This window comes from Hippocampus zosterae, chromosome 2, assembly GCF_025434085.1.
Source record: "Hippocampus zosterae strain Florida chromosome 2, ASM2543408v3, whole genome shotgun sequence".
NCBI classification, from domain to species: Eukaryota; Metazoa; Chordata; class Actinopteri; order Syngnathiformes; family Syngnathidae; genus Hippocampus; species Hippocampus zosterae.
Window position 1 is genome coordinate 39,682,872 of NC_067452.1, and position 19,094 is coordinate 39,701,965.

The window sequence follows — 19,094 nt, forward strand, 5'->3', positions numbered from 1 at the left end:
AAATTATATATATATATATATATATATATATATATATATATAAAATAAGAAAAGCACAGAAAGTCTTTTTACACAAGCATCTCTCTTTGTACATAGTGCTTCTGCTGCTTCGCTCAATCCAGATACATCCAGTTGGTGGCGGTAATGAGCTATAGTGCACATTTGTCAACTCCGCGTAAATGTCAAAAGAAGAAGCCAAAGTTGAGGGGTCGCGAAGGAGCAAGGACGATGTTAATAGAATAAATTCGCACCGGGATATGTCGTAGCAGTAACGCCAATGAATTAAAACGGGCCTCGATCCACCCACCCCCACCCCTCCAAGTTACTGGAGTCTTAATGTATTCGAGGTAAGTCACATTTTCGAAGCTAACCAAGACGTTAGCTGCTCGTGTCTAACGTGATCCAACACTTAAGACACCTGGTAGTCATGCGTACGCTTTCATTCAATACATTGCAGTATTTCGATTGTATTTTTATAAATGGCCACGGTTTTCGCCCCTAAGTTTCTCTGACGTAGGTACAGTGCCCACATTAATGTAATCATTTGCGCTTCAGCAATAATGTATATACAGTACTATAAATCAATAATTTTAACTACATTTACGCTTGCATATTCTCTCTAGTTTTTGTATTTTTTTTCTCTCCCGTTGCTTATCTGGATTACAGGAGTACTCGTAACTCACATATTCAAGTTTTGGATAAACGAGTAACGCCGCTGCCGTAGGTGCTTTCAAATCATAAATACTCATGCGGTTTTCAGATTAAAATCATTGTTCGCCGTAGGGGCGCGGGGTAACATCTGTTTGTGTTATTAATGACACAAGTCATTATGGCATTTGACTGATGTTTTAATAGCATGAAACGCAACTCACGGTAACGATGGCAAGCCGCACCTTGCCTATTGGGTTGTACCATTTTAACTATCCCCGGGGGGGAGAACATCCACTTGTTAAACAGCAAACACTAGTTATTACACTAACGTCAGTGAAAACGCAACGATTTCAGCAATGCGACTCAAATTTTTAGCTGGGACCTTTTATGTAATTTTATAGCTCTCTTAAATGTTGTCTCATATTCAGTTGACTGCTATACTGTGATAACTATAAACTTGTTACCTGAAAAAGATGCCAATGTGTCGTTGAGCCCAAAGCCATGGCTCCTATTAGATAATGCTTTGTCGCCATCTGGTGGCATCTCGTTGCCAAGCATCTAGTTTGGAAATTCTTTTCAGTCAGAGGCGTCAAACTCATTTTTGTCGCGAGCCACGTTCTAAATTAAATTTTCCCTCGGAGGGTCGTTATGCCCGTGAAACAATATAAAGAAGTAAATAATAATGGTTTATTCAACTATAGTTGAAGGTACTCTCATGAGGGGGTTGGTAACAGGAAAATTCTTACAATATCTCTCTTATTTATTGTTTTGTGTTTTTGGTTATTATAAAGTGTCCTTGGCTGTCTTGAAAGGCGCTTATAAATAAAATGTATTATTTATTAAATATGAGAAATTGACATTTTGGTACCGATTTTAGCAAGCATCGTAAAAGTTGACGTGTTTGATTTGCTTTTGCGCGCCACGTACAATGATGTGGCAAGTCATATCTGGCCCCCTTGGCCTTGAGTTTGACACCTGTGATTTCGTCATAATTACATCAATTCAGGCCATATCTTTGTCTACAGCAGTATTTTTCCAAACGTTTTTGAGCCAAGGCACACTTCTTTCATTGAAAAAAATCTTGCGGCACACCATTAGCTGAAAATGTGAAGAAAAAATAAGCTTATTTTAACAATTAACGTGTAATATTGTCACTATAACCGTTTTTTAACATTGAAAAATGACGTTATAACAGCTTGAATTCGAATCAAATAAACACAAAGGAAAAAGTATTTTATAATCTTTCATTTCTTATTGTCTTTTGAATGTTATTTTTTTTCATGCGTCACAAATTTTGCTTGTCTCTCGTCTGAACACAAGGCAATTGGCTAGCTGTTGCTGCTCCCTAGCGGTATGGGAGGGTACTACACGATTACTTCTGGGCGATAGACCACACAGGCATACAAATTGGATATTTTCTCGCGGCACACCGGCACAGGGTTTGAAAAACACTAGTCTACAGTATTTTACAGTCATCGAGTGGTATCTATGAGAATTACAGACCTTTATGTGAGGGTGCTAATTGCGCACAGTTTTTTCCTCCTCACGGCAGGGGTTGGTCCCTATCACAAATCGATAAATTTTTTTCCCCCCTTGTTTGGTCAGCAATACGTGCTCCGCTGATGAAGCGATATAGAAAACGGATATTACCATATTTAATTGGTATCACCGTATTTAATACTGTACAAACCAAACACAGACTGCGTATGATTACCCAGTGAACTGAAAATCCGCGTCGAGACTCAAGATTAATAGCATAGCTGAGCGCAAGCAAGACCTTGCACCACTTGACATCTGCTTATTTGGACAGCCTCTCTTGCCCGTGCCAGGGTTTCTTCCACCTTCGGGCTGTTTGTTTTTTAAGCGAGGGCACGGGGGAGAGGGGGGCGGGGGGGTTGAAGCTGCAGCGGCAACTGTTAACCGTTCAGCAATGTGTTTGTGCCTCTGACGGCAGCTGAAGCGTGATGCATCCACAGCAGCCCACGACGGGCTTCACCCTTCGGAGACAACTGGCAGATTCGGCCCCTCGGGGCACACTGAGCACCGGGCCAGCGCAGGGCCCGGGCCAGAGCGCCAGACGTCCTCGCTTCTGCCTCCTGCTCCCTGGGGTCCACGCAGCTGATGTGTCTTCTGGCCAACCTGCACAGATGCCCTCGTCTCCCTCCTCCACCTGCGTAGTAGCTCCTCCACACCCCAGCGCCTTGCCAAGCAACATAGGCAAGCCAGAATTCCCCGACACGGGCTGGGACCGCATTAAGGATCTCTTTCAAAAAGAGTTAGTGTTTTTTTTTTTTGCCTTTTTTAATTTACAGTGGCGGTCCGGTAGTCCAGTGGTTAGCACGTCGGCTTCACAGTGCAGAGGTACCGGGTTCGATTCCAGCTCCGGCCTCCCTGTGTGGAGTTTGCATGTTCTCCCCAGGCCTGCGTGGGTTTTCTCCGGGTGCTCCGGTTTCCTCCCACAGTCCAAAAACATGCATGGCAGGTTGATTGAACACTCTAAATTGTCCCTAGGTGTGAGTGTGAGTGCGAATGGTTGTTCGTTTCTGTGTGCCCTGCAATTGGCTGGCAACCGATTCAGGGTTGCCCCCCGCCTACTGCCCGAAGACAGCTGGGATAGGCTCCAGCACCCCCCGCGACCCTAGTGAGGATCAAGCGGTTAGGAAGATGAATGAATGAATGAATGAATAATTTACAGTGGCGGCCCGGTAGTCCAGTGGTTAGCACGTGGGCTTCACAGTGCAGAGGTACCGGGTTCGATTCCAGCTCCGGCCTCCCTGTGTGGAGTTTGCATGTTCTCCCCGGGCCTGCGTGGGTTTTCTCCGGGTGCTCCGGTTTCCTCCCACATTCCAAAAATCATGCGTGGCAGGCTGATTGAACACTCTAAATTGTGTGATTGTGAGTGCGAATGGTTGTTCGTCTCTGTGTGCCCTGCGATTGGCTGGCAACCGATTCAGGGTGTCCCCCGCCTACTGCCCGAAGACAGCTGGGATAGGCTCCAGCACCCCCCCGCGACCCTAGTGAGGATCAAGCGGTTAGGAAGATGAATGAATGAATGAATTTACAGTTATGGTGTGACAAAAGCTCATTCGCATCGTTCTTAAAGTAAAAGTCCAAATACTAGTGTCTATTTATTTATTTTTGTTTTGTTTTGAATGTCTCGTTGACCTCGGACTCTAACCCCCTGTACGCCATCCCCTCAGTGCGACTCAGGGTTACCCGGAAGAGGTGACCAGCGTGGTGAAAAGCGGCCTCGTCGCCTCCTTGGCGGGCTTGATCTACGGAGGCCTGCCGGCGGCTCGCCACGCTAGGCAGCGCTACATCCAGCTGAGCCAGGCAGAACTCTACACCAGTCGCGTGGAAGCGGTGGTACGTTAGCATTCGCAAAGCTCAAAATGCGCGCGGCCTTTTGCACTTTGTACCGCAGGCCATTAGCATCCCGCAGCGTTCTCGAAGAAACGCAAATGATAGATTTGTTTGAAGTAGTACTGTACCAGATTTTTCAGACCGTCCTGAAAGTGGATTTAGAGTTGGAAGTTATGCTTGGAGTAGTATTGGTCCCACTGGACTTTTAAGTCACATTTTGGGAGGAACATTTATTTGGCAAAAACAGAGATCAAGCAAACCTTTTTTTTTCTGAGAATATTAATTAGGGGGCCACTCAGAGTGTGAGCCCCCAGTCGCCCCCCCCCCCCCCCCAAAAAAAAAGTCAAGTACTGAGCTGTGACTTTGCCAGTGTCTGTGGGCTATTTAGTCCTGGAGATGTATTTCTTTTTGTGTTGCAACATATACGTCAGTCCCCCGGCACAATTATTTATTTCGTGATCATTTCCGTTTTGTCAAATAAGCGTTCGGTCCACCACGCAGCCATCCGAGGTTTTGTGAGATATGGACTCCGATGGAGCTGGAGAGTCGCCGCTTTCGTTTCCTTGTTCAAGTAAGTAGCAACAATGCGTGTCGATGACATCATCGTCGATGACATCGTGTCGATGACATCATCGTCGCAATAACTCCTCGAGATGATGACCACGTAGTGTAGCCGATTGTAATTTTGTGTCTCGCCATCCTGCCTCCAGTTCTGTCACAACAGGTCTGTCCGTTTACCGCGACAAGTACACCCTCGGCAATTATGCCGCAGCCGGAGGTGAGTTCGCCGATTCTTATGCTACCCCGATGACCGTTCGTATCGTTTGCCAAGTTTTGTCTTCTTAGTTAAATGATCAAATGATGAAAAAAAACTCTAAAATAATAAAAATAAAATTGCGTGTGCTCAAGCTGTGACCGGAGGTCTTTTCCGACTCAACCTGGGCCCGCGAGGCCTGGTGGCGGGCACCATCATCGGAGCAGCGCTCGGGTAAGCAGCCCGTCGTCCTTTCCCGCATCCGTCCACGGCTTACGACCTCCGCGCTCACGCTCGCATGTTTGTTGTGCATGTTGACGGCGCTTGAGAGAAACGAGCACTCTGGCGGCCAGCTGCGGCCCTTCCAGCAACCCTCTGCGCCCCAGCTGAGTTCCCCCCTCCGTCCCCAAGCCGTGTCCTCAACCCCGCGCTGGCTGCCAGAGGCGCTCATGTGCACGCGGCAGTCCTGTGCCTTGGCTAATAGAGCGGAGAGGCCGGCCAAGGCAGCAGCTGCCACCCCCCCCCCCCCCCCGCCCCCTCTTCTTTCGACCATCTCCGTTATCCCGGCCTTTCCTCTCCTTAAAATCCTGATGAGGACGAATGCTTCACTTGCGCCCGTTCGCTTCAGCTTTCCCTCTCGCCGAGCACGCAAAAGTACGATTGATGTCCACGCGGATGCGTGAGGCGCCGCGCCCACACCAATCGAAGTGGAGGAGCGTTTCCCACGGGAACGGCGGTTTTAGACCAAGAAGCTGAATTCAACGGCGCAGACCGTCTCCCAAAGCCGAATTTGGCCCGCTTACGTCACCTGCAGACTCGGCAGGTTGAGGGCGAGACGCTGCAACGGCTCGCTAGCGATTGCAAGTTTCGCAACAAACTTTGACGACTGCCTGTTAATCATGTTGCGGGGTTTGCTCTTAACTCATTAACTGATTAACTGAGTTAACTGATTAACTCAGTTAACTCATTAACTGATTAACTGAGTTAACCGATTAACTCAGTTAACTCATTATCTCAGTTAACTGAGTTAATCACGATTAATAACTGATTAACTGAGTTAACTGAGTTAATCAGTTAACTCAGTTGATTAAATAATTAACTGAGCTGAAGACTGGACGGTAATTGTCCAGCTAATTTAATGCCATCAAAAGGAAGACCCAGGATCACAAGTGCTTGGGCGACTGAGAATCACGTTGTAGAAGTCTCGCCGTAAAAGTGAAGTTGATCAAACGTAGACGGGCAAAGTAGCGGGCAATTTAAGAAACGTCGGGAGAGAAAAAATGGATATAAGACGGTATTCCACTCACAGCTAAACAAGAAATGGTCCGTACGTCCGTACGTCCGCTGGGAGGAGTGGCCTCTGAGATTGAAAGTAAATTAATATTGAGGAGAAGCGATTCAGAAAAAAAAGTTTGTTGAATGCATGTCATATTACAAATGTGATTAGCGGCCTCAGTTGTGATTTTTGTCATCTCCGAAATAATTGTGCTCAAAATTACAGTAGAGATGTTCTTTTAAAAAAAAAAAAATTTTAATCAATTTCTGCCAGAAACATTATTCCTCATGCCTCTTAAATTTTTATTTGCATTTGTGCAACAAAAAAAAATAAAAGGGCCACTTTGCTCCTGTTTACATTTGATGATTTTATAAACGGTAGCAGCAGTAGGACTGCTGGAAGCATTTCTCATTTGATACAATTCCGTTTCATGTTGCCTCAGAATAAAGTAAGGAAAGCTAAGCAGTCATCATGTATGGTCAAATACAAATACAGTAATATTGTGGTATATCATTATTGGCAAACAAAATGGCCTCTATACCCCCCCCCCCAACCCACTCCAATTGGCCAGCACAATCATCCAAGTATCAATGAATTGTATTTGTAGGATTCCTACGGGCGCTGTGATCATCAGCATGCACTCGCTGACAGGAGAAAGCCCCCGAGAGAGGAGGCGCCGAGAGCGCAGAGAGACTTACGAAAACAAACTTGCAGAGTGGTGAGTTACACCCTATAACTGTCACAAAGACGGCTCAGCCATGCCTTTATTTTTTTTTTTTAACTCGTCGATCACCAGGAAGGCACGGCTTGACCTGACAGATGAGTTGATAGGCGACCTGAGCGAGGGCTCGCAGCCAGAGGCGACGAAACGGGACTTGAAGAGGATCCAGGAGCTCCTCAGTTTACCGCAGAATGATGCGGTGCGGGAGGCCGGCACCCGATGACCCTGCCGCCCGCTAAGTGACAGACACTGTGGGATTTCACGTCATGCTGAGGAGAAATTTGGTCATGATTGGACTTGACCCGTCCATCTCATTTGAAGTCCGGAGGAACTGAAACCTTTCATCATCCAGGTTTAAAAAATATATCCGTCTCTAAGATCAAGTGAGAAATTGGAAAGCTGAATACTGTACGGTGGGACAAATAAAGGATATCTTATCTTATCTTATCTTTTCCCTTTTAAATGAATGCCATTAATGCCACACCCCCTTTGTATGTTGTGCCCGCCTTGTCCACTGGGAGGTAGGATAATACAGTCAGTCAGACAAACGAAGACGAGCGCTTCTGATTCAGTAAGATGCTGTAATTGTCATTTTCCCTAGAGCAGGGGTGTCCAAACTTTTTGCCAAGGGGGCCGGATTTTATGTGGTAAAATGTCGGGGGGCCGACCTTGGCTGACATTCTTTACATTGAACAACAATATTGTTCAGCAAATTTTAGTAAGCCAGTCATTTTCACATTTCCATTTTTATTTTAATTTCAACAATCTTAAGAATTTCTTTTGGTTCATTTGAAACAGGTATATCACATGCAACTGCTTATTCACTTGACTTTTTCTTAAACAGAAGTCTCCCGAGTGCAAATGGATTGATTTGAAACATAAAATGTATCACCATGACTTTTCAATAGTCACAAAACCTTTGACTCGAACAACGGGGAAATGAACAAGCAATACACATATCCACAACTGCAAGGACCATTTGAAATATGACATATCAGTCAATATAAACACGGAGTGATGTCTTGTTAACTCGTGAGTGATGCCCTCTAGTGTCTAAATGCTATTACTCATTTAGTGAATGCTATTACTCATTTAGCCACTAGAGGGAAGCAGTACTCTATGAAACATCACTCACCAGTCTACGAGACCTCAGTCAATGCAACACGTGTTCCATTGCGCCCAACCTGCGGGCCAGACGGCACTGATTTCATGACAGGGGCCGAGGGCCGGATGAAATTCGACCGCGGGCCGGATTTGGCCCGCGGGCCGGACTTTGGACATTGGACTTTGGACTGCCCTAGAGAATATATATATTTATTATATATATATATATATATATATATATATATATACTCACAGGCATATATGTATTTATATGCCTGTGAGTATTCTTATATTTTTCATGTGACGTGTTACTTCACTGCTCGAATTGAAATAAACCCTGCTTAAAGGTCTCTGTACGGTTATCACTATCATACTGGCACTCTGTTACAACAACAAAGCCACATTATTGTGAAACTCGCAGAATGTGGTTTGGCCTTGTATGTTAGACCTCGTGTCGAGAAGAAAAATATAGATGTTATTCAACACTTTTTTTTAACGGCATCCATTTTTGGCTCCTTAACTCATTCAGTAGCAGCCAATCCTGGACCAAGTCTGAAATGACGTTTATAAACGTCTTTGGGAGTGAATGAGTTAAGAGCTGAAATACTCATTGAATGTTGAAGTGGCTCAAAGGTTAATCTCGCAAACGATACGTTTTGATACTGTTTTATGAATCATTTACAAATTGTTGGTTATTAAGTCCCGTCGCTCTCACGCACGTGCTCGCACACACACACACTAACAGTGTCATCCTCACACTCGGAGAGAGACAGACTGTTCAATTTCAACGTGATGTTGTGAACACCCAAACAAACTATTTTGCTCACTGTCGTTTTGCTATTGTGAGTGAAATAGTTTTTTTTTGGTTTAAAAAAAAACAGGTCCATTCTGAGCCTTAATACCACATGTATCACTTTACTTAAAGGGACCATATTGTATGTAAACTTTCCTTTTTAAATGCTTGTCTGAGAATAGCTGGCTCTGCGAGTTCCTGCAAAACCACCAAGTTTGGAATAAAGCAAGTAAATGTTTTTGATCAGCCTTATTTCTAAAAAATAAAATAAATAAAACATAAATAAATGTGTCTGTAAGAGAGCCATGTTGCTACAGTGTACCGACGACCTGCTTTACATAATTCCACCCTCATCCAGACCATCTCCACTCATGATTTGCACGCTAATAAATACCCGATACGAGAACAGGAGAACAATTTGGTTCCCACTATTTTTGAAAAACTGACCAAACGCTAATATAGCAGGGCACATAAGTGATTTGCAGTACTGTACAGTCACAGGGTAGGGTTTTTGGTGACGACTCTTCACTCAAGAGTACATGCTAGCTCTGTTAGCATATATGCTAAACTGGTCGCTTTAGCTGTGTAATTTAAGTTTAAAAAAAAAGCAAGAAAGGAAATCTTCACATGGCTCACATAATGTACGTTTTCATGAATTTGTCCAAGTTACATGTTACTTACATGCGGTGGCGTTCCGTCAGGGCCAGCAAGGCCTTCTCTGCTGGCCTAAACATTCTCACAAAATTAAATAAAAAAATTAATTTATTTTATTTTCATAAATATGTCAACAAAATTATTCTCTGTATTCTTTACATCATATTATTTCCACTTATTCGAGTGGCTTTCAATGTTATTTTAAATAATATTGAAAACCACTCGATAAATAACTTATTATGGTAGAGTTTTTAACCAATCATATTTCAGATAGCTTGTGTTGCCAGGTAAGCTAAACTTGCTTGGGGCCTTCAGATTAAACAGAGCAGCCCCCTGTGTGCTGTAAATGAACGGGCACGGTCAGCTTGCAATAGCCAATCAGATCATGAGTCTGCGTACCAGGGCCAGCTAGAAGGGTTTACGTCGACACTGGACGTTCGGTGATTGGATTAGCGCCTGCTAGAGGGAGCTGTTGCTGCATTTTGACCCAAAATGGCCGAAGGAAAAGAGGTTGATCTGGTTGCAGGACTACTTTCCACACCATTTTCAAGACGGACCTTCTACTGGATTTACCAATTTAAGTTGTTTTACCAAGGCAGCAAGGAAACATCAGAGCACGGCCGGGCACTTACAAGCTTCGGTGCGTTTAAAAACGTTTGGGGACACTCGCAGAGATCTGCACCTCAGTGAACAGGCACTGTATTGGTGAGTAAATGAATTTCATTTTACATATCTTCTTGTTATTTTATATTGTTAGTATTAATGGTCACGAAATAAAATGACAAAGATACCAAAAATGTATCAAATAAATCAGCTCACCTGCAACTTATTATGAATGGCGCATTGTAGTCAGCTTTGTGCACTAAAATTCGTTCAATCTCAGCTGCTCAACATTTTCAGTTATTTGCTCTTGTATGGCCTATTCTCAAAATGCAAATGATGTGTTAATTTTATTTTCAAAGAATAGTTGGTTTTGTTATTGTGTGGTTGGTGTCTTATGTAAAACTGCGACATTGAAACTTGTTTATGATCACACAGCGTAATTTGGGTGGCATTTTACTTAGTAATTTTTAAATCTTGTTATTTTTTACAATATCTGTAACTTTAGTTCCCTGCTCTTAATTGTGAATGCATACTTGATGGTTTTAAATGCTCCTGAAATTAAGTGCTGCTTAACGAGCCTAATGTACAGTACGTGACGTCACTGAAGGCCTAAGGTTGAAATGCACAGCCCGCCACTGCTTACACGTCAAAAACTTTGAACGTAGGACTTTGGTTGCCTGCGTTACTGACATTTATGTTTCAAAGTCTCCAAGTTGAATCAATTTGAACCATAAATGTGTGTATGGACCATCACGGACAAGTTCTTTATCAAAAGGTTACAGAGTTGAAATGAGAGCGCGTGCGGCGAAAGAAAAGTACAGAAAGAGAATCGTGACCCGACCACCATTTTAAATCAATCAATAACCAGCAAATTCCTTCTTCTGTGAAAACAATGGAACGTGGAACGTGAGCCTTTGAATGGTTTTAAATGGTCAAAAAATGTGGGAGGAAGACGTCAATTTCTAAAATTTGTCGTATTACCTGTTTAAATCATTTTTTAAAATCAAAGCGTAATTTAATAATAATAATAATAATAATGTTATCCGCATCCATTGGGTGGCGCTATCCTATCAAACAAGCACCCAGTTTGTGACATGGTCACGTGACGTGTTTTGTGGAACACGTGAAGGAAACTTCATCACCTGGACGCCGTTCGTGTCATTCAAAAGCTAATTCGCCATCCCACACTGTTGTGTACTGTATTTGTAAATATGATATCGTTGATATTCACTGGGAAACTCTCCATAATACATACAAGTAGCATGAATGTAGTTCGACGCAGTTTCAGAGAGAGGTGTGTTTCACGTGCTGCCTTCACGTGTTCCTCACCGTTACCCGCCGATATGAAAACACTTATATTAATAACTTTTGATTACAATTCACAGTAGACTATCAAAGAATTAGCCGATTAGTTTCCCTTTTAACTCAACATGAATGTTTTCGGCCAAAGGAAGCGACTCGAGATGAAAAGACTCAGCGAAAAGCTGATGAAGTTTCCGTTTTACTTGATGCCCCCAAACAACACGTGTCTGTGGCGTGTCTTATGAGCACGCCGCCGCAGTAAGAACACTCAAGAGTTTTGCAACGTTGGAAAATGTTCCCGGAGAAAGCGAAAATCCCGAAACCCAATCCTCTGGCAAAAGCGGGAGTATTTTCACAGCTTTTCTTGTGGTAAGTCAGCGTCGTGACAGCACCCGCTCCCGGTCGTTGTCAATTTGTGAACACGCGGTAGATGTAATAGAATATTGCAGTGCTTCGTTTCCTCTAAATAGCATGGAGTTAACAGTTGCCCCCCCCCCCCCTCATTGAAGTTACATTCTCATTTTCTTCATGCCATTCTTTGAGCTGTGCGTTTTTATTCCTGCATTGCAACGATAAATGGAATCGCGTCACCCCACATGCAGAAGTAAACACGGGTCCTGTTCGATGCTCTCGACTTACGCCGCCGTTTCGATGTTACGAACGGCGCGTAATGAACTCGTTGGCCCAGCGGTTTAGGAAAATGCTCTCGCTCTACGGGTCCCAGGGTATGAGGGGAAAACATTTCCTCACCTGTTCCCCCATTTTACTATTCTGTGTTCTCAGTCTAATAACAGGTTACTAAAATTGTACCCCCAGTTTAGTTTTCTGGGCTTCCCGTATAGGGGTCAGTATAAAACGCTTAATGAAAAAAAAAAAGCCAAAGGGCAGTTCATGTAAAAAAAAAACTGCTCTAAATCATGACCCACATTCACATGCACACACTCATCCCCACATCAGTCTCAGAAAATGTTAAAACAATCCCACCAGTATTTTGGCCTTAATGGGCGTGAAGTGTTCGCTCCATAAAAAAAAAAAGGTTTTGTGTCACTTGATCTTAGAAACTAAATTCCATGCGGTCTCATCTACCCGAAGGAGCTCTCCTGGGTCCCATTATCTTTAGTTGATACTAGGGCTGTCAAACAATTAAAATATTTAATCTAATTAAAAACGCAACTGTCATCATTAACTCAAATGAACTAAAAGTTAATCGTGATTACTCACGCATTTTTTATTGTTTCTTGAATTTCCTTTTATATTTTTTTCCCCCATTTTAATGCTCTCATCAACATGGAATCATGAATCAGTTTTCTATGTTCATTCATCTTCCGAGCCGCTTGATCCTCACGAGGGTCGCGGGGGGTGCTGGAGCCTATCCCAGCCGTCTCCGGGCAGTAGGCGGGGGACACCCTGAATCGGTTGCCAGCCAATCGCAGGGCACACAGAAACGAACAACCATTCACACTCACACTCACACCTAGGGACAATTTAGAGTGTTCAATCAGCCTGCCACGCAAGTTTTTGGAATGTGGGAGGAAACCGGAGCACCCGGAGAAAACCCACGCAGGCCCGGGGAGAACATGCAAACTCCACATAGGGAGGCCGGAGCTGGAATCGAACCCCGTACCTCTGAAGCCGACGTGCTAACCACTGGGCTACCGGGCCGCCAGTTTTCTATGTGCCAAATGCAAATATTTACTGAAATAACAATATCGATTTTCAATTTTACATGAACATTTTTCACTTGTAGCAGTTATTCACACATAGTCTCTCGCGCAATATTACTGTCCATCAACAACAGTGAAACAAAAATATTTTGTCACACAACAGCTGCTTTAACAGCTTTTTTTAATGATAATAGTGGATTTAAGGCATGGTTGCATACTTTGTTTTTCTCAAGTTTGCTTTACAATACAATACAATACAATACATGCTGATTTATATAGCGCTTTCACAACAGCAGTCAGGCTATATTGATTCTGTTGGTCCTTCTTGCGTGCAAGTCTCTCTCCGGTTTTGTGTAGACATCATTTCGGATGACTACACTTGGTTAGATGACAACACGGGAGACTTTTTATTCTCAGTATGGTCGCTACGACTGCACCGCTGAACTCTCGACGTGCCTCAGCGCACCGTCGCTGTCAGACGAACACAGAGAAGCTCCACCCCCATTATTTTTATGGACACTGAACACGGTAACCTTCCACACAAAATACTTCCAAACAAGTAACAATCGCGTCAGTGGCATACATCGAAATGAACATCAACCTAGTCTCTTATTTCTCTCCCGAAACTGTGCCTTCTCCGGCTTGATGTAACTTAGCCTTCTCCGCTACGTACAATTTCTGTTCATAGCTTGTAATGGAGGCTCTTGTCAGGTTTTTTTTTTTTCCTTATCGCCCCAAGATTTCAATCAATTAGTCAAGATCTCAAACACTTTACCCCTCTCGGGTTATGTTGTAGTTTTGTTCTGCTTTTGTATTTGGCGTCACATGGCGTCCATATTGTTTGGAAGAGCCTGTTTTGATAAATAAGGAGAAGGGGAAAAAAAATTCTGATATTTGTTTTGCACTTGTTGGCTTCATATGAACATTTCAAGTTACAAAACACCTCAACAGGAACATATTGCCTCTAGTTCCGAAAGAATTTCCAAAATATGCAAGGTCAAAATACAGTATGGGCTGCTTCTCGCATCTCCGAGTTTCCTGAACGCAACATACTTAGAGCTGCGCTGCCATTGGCTATTACCGAACATCATCCTGGCATCCCATTGGCTAAGAGCGACCTCTACCTAGGCTTCTGTGTGTCAATAGATAGTTAGGTGTCGATGCGGCGTCCTCGTCATTCACCTCTCGGGCTATGAGGTGTTTCCAATGTGAATTCCCAGAAAAAGCTGAGCTAGGCTGCGGCACGCACCGCGGCCCCCATGAGATTAAGCATCTTAGAAAACGGGTCAATGGATGTTAAATAACAATTTCATTACCCAGTGGAACGTATTAAAATCGGTTGGCAAGTTACACAGAAACGACAACGTTTTCATTTGAAATGCGGAGAGAACCGGCAGTCATTCTGTCGAGTATTTTTCTTGAAGTGCGCTTCAAGAACAGGTTATGCTGGCTGAGATGCCAAGTAACTGTTTGCTGAATTTGGCGCCCGGTCCCTCCTGCGGTTTGCAATTCACAGCGTGATAGCAGCCGAAGCACGGAAGCGTTAAATCGCACACTCAAACATTAAAAAGTAAGGCTCCAAATCAGTCTGCACGCATTGACATCTACTCGGATCAGCTGACTGTTGTTCGGTCAACAACAACTCGACTCGTTATTGGAAACACGCCAGGAGCCGAACGGTGGGCCACTGTTCTCTTCCGAAACTGAAAACATTCAAGTTTCTGATGGATTAAAAAAAAAAAAATCCTCTTCAATCAACCTGTTTTTGATGATGATGTTTATTTTTTCAGCTGGCTGAGTCCTTTCCTGCATCTCGGATACAAGCAGAGACTGCAAGAAGGTGACCTCTACACAATACTTCCTGAAGATGAATCAGAAGTACTGGGACAAGAACTGCAGAGGTAGTGCCCTATCATTTATACGGCACCCGTACAACAAATGGAGTCGTGTAAATCAGAATTCAACCAAAACGTCACAAGACGGTGACGCCTTGAGACACGAGTCACCCGTTTTAGGAGTTTTAGCATCTGATCTGAAAAGAGGAGCGAGTGAGCCTGACTTGAAGTTCTTTGCGGTGGTACCAGAGCAGAAGACCAGATCTGGTGTATGCCCCTTCAGGCGAGTGGGGAACTCGCTGTCCACCAGAGTTATTGAGACAGTATGATAACTCACCGGAAAATGTCTTCTCGGCAATGTCCATGTGAATATTAAAATCACAAAGCAATACGATGGGAGGAGATCGTGAAGTACACAGCACAGTCGGTATCTGCATACAGTGGTAGCTCTACTTACGAAATTAATATGTTCTGGAAGAAAGTTTCTTAACTCGAAAAGTTTGTAAGTCAAGACGCGTTTTCCATGGAAATGCCCTAATCCGTTCCAAGACCCCCAAAATTCAGACATAAATTTTTCCTAAAGCATAAAAATACATCAAAATATATTTACGATATATATATCTATTACGAATATACTTACGAAATTAATATGTTGTGGAAGAAAGTTTCTTAACTCAAAAAGTTTGTAAGTCAAGACTCGTTTTCCATGGAAATGCCGTAATCCGTTCCAAGCCCCCCCCCAAAATTCAGACATAAATGTTTTCTAAAGCATAAAAATACATCAAAATATATTTACGATATATATATATTACGAATATACTTACGAAATTAATATGTTGTGGAAGAAAGTTTCTTAACTAGAAAAGTTTGTCAGTCAAGACGCGTTTTCCATGGAAATGCCCTAATCCGTTCCAAGCCCCCCAAAATTCAGACATGTTTCCTAAAGCATAAAAATACATCAAAATATATTTACGATATATATATACTACGAATATACTTACGAAATTAATATGTTGTGGAAGAAAGTTTCTTAACTAGAAAAGTTTGTAAGTCAAGACGCGTTTTCCATGTAAATGCCCTAATCCGTTCCAAGCCCCCCCAAAATTCAGACAGAAATGTTTCCTAAAGCATAAAAATACATCAAAATATATTTACGATATATATATATTACGAATATACTTACGAAATTAATATGTTGTGGAAGAAAGTTTCTTAACTCGAAAAGTTTGTAAGTCAAGACGCGTTTTCCATGGAAATGCCCTAATCCGTTCCAAGCCCCCCGAAATTCAGACATAAATGTTTCCTAAAGCATAAAAATACATCAAAATATATTTACGATATATATATATATATATATATATATATATATATATATATATATATATTACGAATATACTTACGAAATTAATATGTTGTGGAAGAAAGTTTCTTAACTCGAAAAGTTTGTAAGTCAAGACGTGTTTTCCATGGAAATGCCCTAATCCATTCCAAGCCCCCCAAAATTCAGACATAAATGTTTCCTAAAGCATAAAAATACATCAAAATATATTTACGATATGTATATATTACGAATATACTTACGAAATTAATATGTTCTGGAAGAAAGTTTCTTAACTAAAAAAGTTTGTAAGTCAAGACGCGTTTTCCATGGAAATGCCCTAATCCGTTCCAAGGCCCCCGAAATTCAGACATAAATGTTTCCTAAAGCATAAAAATACATCAAAATATATTTACGATATATATATATATATATATTACGAATATACTTACGAAATTAATATGTTGTGGAAGAAAGTTTCTTAACTCGAAAAGTTTGTAAGTCAAGACGCGTTTTCCATGTAAATGCCCTAATCCGTTCCAAGCCCCCCGAAATTCAGACATAAATGTTTCCTAAAGCATAAAAATACATCAAAATATGTCACAAATATATGTTACAATTATATTATTGCACAAAAAAAATGAGAGTCGCGCGTAATGTAAAAAACAAAGAGTAAAAATGATGATCGTTTAACTTTTAACTGCGTCCTCATTGTTTTTTTGCCTTATTTTGTTCATGTTCTCTCTCAGAAGTCATTTTTTGCCTGGCGTTTTGTAAACAACCGATCCAAGGACGTTTGCTTTTGTCAGCTTTTAACATGAGTGAGCGATCGCCCGACCGGTGAACACTTTTTCTGGGGATTCACATTTACGTAAAACTATCGGGGCGAATGACGAGGTCCCTCTTAGCCAATGGGATGCCAGGATGATGCTCGTGAATAGCCAATAGCAGAGCAGCTCTAAGTATGTTGCGTTCAGGAAACTCGGAGCTGCGACAATCAGCCCATACTGTATTTTGACCTTTCATATCTTGAAATTTCTTTCGTAACAAGGGGCGATATTTTCCTGGTGAGGCGTTTCGTAACGGCGGATAAAAAAAAAAACACTTCTGTCCTTGCTTAGTTCCTCCTTTAAAAAAAAAAACAAGATACATGGCGGCACAGTGATCAACTGATGAGTACGTCCGCCTCACAGTGCAGAGGTCGTGGGTTCGATTCTCAGCACACCCGCCTTCCCGTGTGCAGTTTACGCGTTCTCGCCGTGCCTGTGCGGGTTTTCTCCGCGTACTTCGGTTTCCTCCCACATTCCAAAAAACATACACTGTAAATTGCCCCTGGGTGTGAGCGCGAACGGTTCCTTATCCCCGTGTGTGCCCTGCGATGGGCTGGTAACCGGTTCAAGATGTACCCCGCCCACTGCCCGAAGGTGATTGACTCCGGCACGCCCCGTGAACCTTGTGAGGATAAGCGGAATTAGATAATGGATGGATGGAATGTATGTATGTATGGAATGATTGAATAACTTTGCTGTCGGAAGCCGCTTCGTTCTATTTTGCCCTTGAAACTGTTGACTTGTCTCCATAGCAACGATACAAAGACAGCCTGTCCCAAAGTTATTGAAAATAAGTCCATCTCTACAATTGAGGCACCTCGAGCATTTATTCCGTTTGTGTTGACTTGTATATTTGTTATTTAAATAATCCAATTCCAAATCAAAGAATCTGGTTGTTGTTGTCAGAAATGATGCTAAGCCAGGCATGTCCAAAGTCCGGCCCGCGGGCCAAATCCGGCCCGCGGTCGAATTTCACCCGGCCCTCGGCCCCTGTCATAAAATCAGTGCCGTCCGGCCCGCAGGTTGGGCTCAATGGAACACGTGTTGCATTGACTGAGGTCTCGTAGACTGGTGAGTGATGTTTCATAGAGTACTGCTTCCCTCTAGTGGCTAAATGAGTAATAGCATTCACTAAATGAGTAATAGCATTTAGACACTAGAGGGCATCACTCACGAGTTAACAAGACATCACTCCGTGTTTATATTGACTGATATGTCATATTTCAAATTCCTGTTTCAAATGAACCAAACGAAATTCTTAAGATTGTTGAAATTAAAATTAAAATGGAAATGTGAAAGAGACTGGCTTACTAAAATTTGTTGAACAATATTGTTGTTCAATGTAAAGCATGTCAGCCAAGGTTGGCCCCCCGACATTTTACCACGTAAAATCTGGCCCCCTTGGCAAAAAGTTTGGACACCCCTATGCTAAGCTATACTTCCCCCACCTCGATTTGAGTTCCCTGTAAAGAGCCAACCTTCCATTTTAGTCAATTCCTAATTTATTCAAGTTGTCCACAATGTTGCAACCCAGTCCGCGACTCGACTCCGCTTTCGATTTTTCTCTGCGATTTGTACCTGTGCAAAAACCAGTCTCTTTGTTTTTTCCCATATTTTGCAGGTGCTGGGAACTTGAAGTTAAAATGGCAACCAAGCAACTACGGAAGCCCTCACTGAGTAAAGTCCTGATTAAGTGCTACGGGAAGTCTTTCGCCGTCGCGGGAATCTTTGCCTTTTCCTTGGTATGCACTAAAATCCCAATGATTGACCTTTAAATGACTCGAAAATTGTAGTCCGCGCTTATGTGACAATAAAGAGCCCCCCCAGTAGGTCCCCCCCCTCAAAAAAAATGGGGGAAAAAAATGACTCTAACTCCACGTGAAGAGGGGCCCTGTTTTGCCAGCGGGCGAGTAAACAAGCAATTGTCCGCCAGCCACGCCGGGCGACAAGAACACCCTATTGTGAGCACCCCCAGGAACGTTCCACACTTAAAATGGACTCGAGGGGAGAACTCATCAACACACAAGTGCAATTTTCTTCTCCCCCCCCCATTCAAACTGTATTTTCATGCCACTTTTCATTCAGAAAAATCCAGCGGTTAAAACATCACAAATACAACATAAAAAGAGGAACACCCCCCCCCCCCCCACATTGATCCACATTGAGTGACAGCTGCCAAACTGCCCAGTGTGGAGGCCCCCCAAGAGGAAACACTGGAGCTTAAAA

At 42.9% G+C, this 19,094-nt stretch overlaps 2 protein-coding genes across 3 annotated transcripts in view; both read left to right on the forward strand.

Annotated features, from left to right (window-relative positions):
- The first annotated feature begins 163 nt into the window (after positions 1–163).
- timmdc1 (translocase of inner mitochondrial membrane domain containing 1) lies at positions 164–7,368 on the forward strand. 2 transcript variants are annotated; one of them, XM_052059292.1, is made up of 8 exons: positions 165–347; positions 2,580–2,926; positions 3,852–4,017; positions 4,497–4,585; positions 4,725–4,792; positions 4,924–5,002; positions 6,652–6,762; positions 6,841–7,368. In XM_052059292.1, the coding sequence occupies exons 2-8, from the start codon at positions 2,616–2,618 to the stop codon at positions 6,986–6,988; spliced, it is 972 nt and encodes a 323-aa protein (XP_051915252.1). In that variant the 5' UTR covers positions 165–347; positions 2,580–2,615; the 3' UTR covers positions 6,989–7,368. The 2 variants fall into 2 exon arrangements, with proteins under 2 accessions (XP_051915253.1, XP_051915252.1); XM_052059293.1 differs by lacking the exons at positions 4,725–4,792; positions 4,924–5,002 and having other exon boundaries at positions 164–347.
- A 4,016-nt stretch (positions 7,369–11,384) lies between these two features.
- Positions 11,385–19,094, forward strand: part of LOC127596508 (ATP-binding cassette sub-family C member 4-like) — a 31,928-nt gene continuing 24,218 nt past the window's right edge. The window contains exons 1-3 of the mRNA XM_052059157.1: positions 11,385–11,590; positions 14,676–14,786; positions 18,490–18,610. Coding sequence (XP_051915117.1) covers positions 11,514–11,590; positions 14,676–14,786; positions 18,490–18,610 — 309 coding nt within the window. The 5' untranslated portion in view covers positions 11,385–11,513. The remainder of the gene's footprint in view (positions 11,591–14,675; positions 14,787–18,489; positions 18,611–19,094) is intronic.

Bases quoted from the DNA above. Each gene is read 5' to 3' on its own strand.
- timmdc1 (XM_052059292.1), top strand. From the start codon at position 2,616: ATGCATCCACAGCAGCCCACGACGGGCTTCACCCTTCGGAGACAACTG. The intron at 4,586-4,724 runs GTAAGTAGCAAC...TCCTGCCTCCAG, and splicing joins GCTTTCGTTTCCTTGTTCAA to TTCTGTCACAACAGGTCTGT. The intron at 6,763-6,840 runs GTGAGTTACACC...GTCGATCACCAG, and splicing joins GAAAACAAACTTGCAGAGTG to GAAGGCACGGCTTGACCTGA.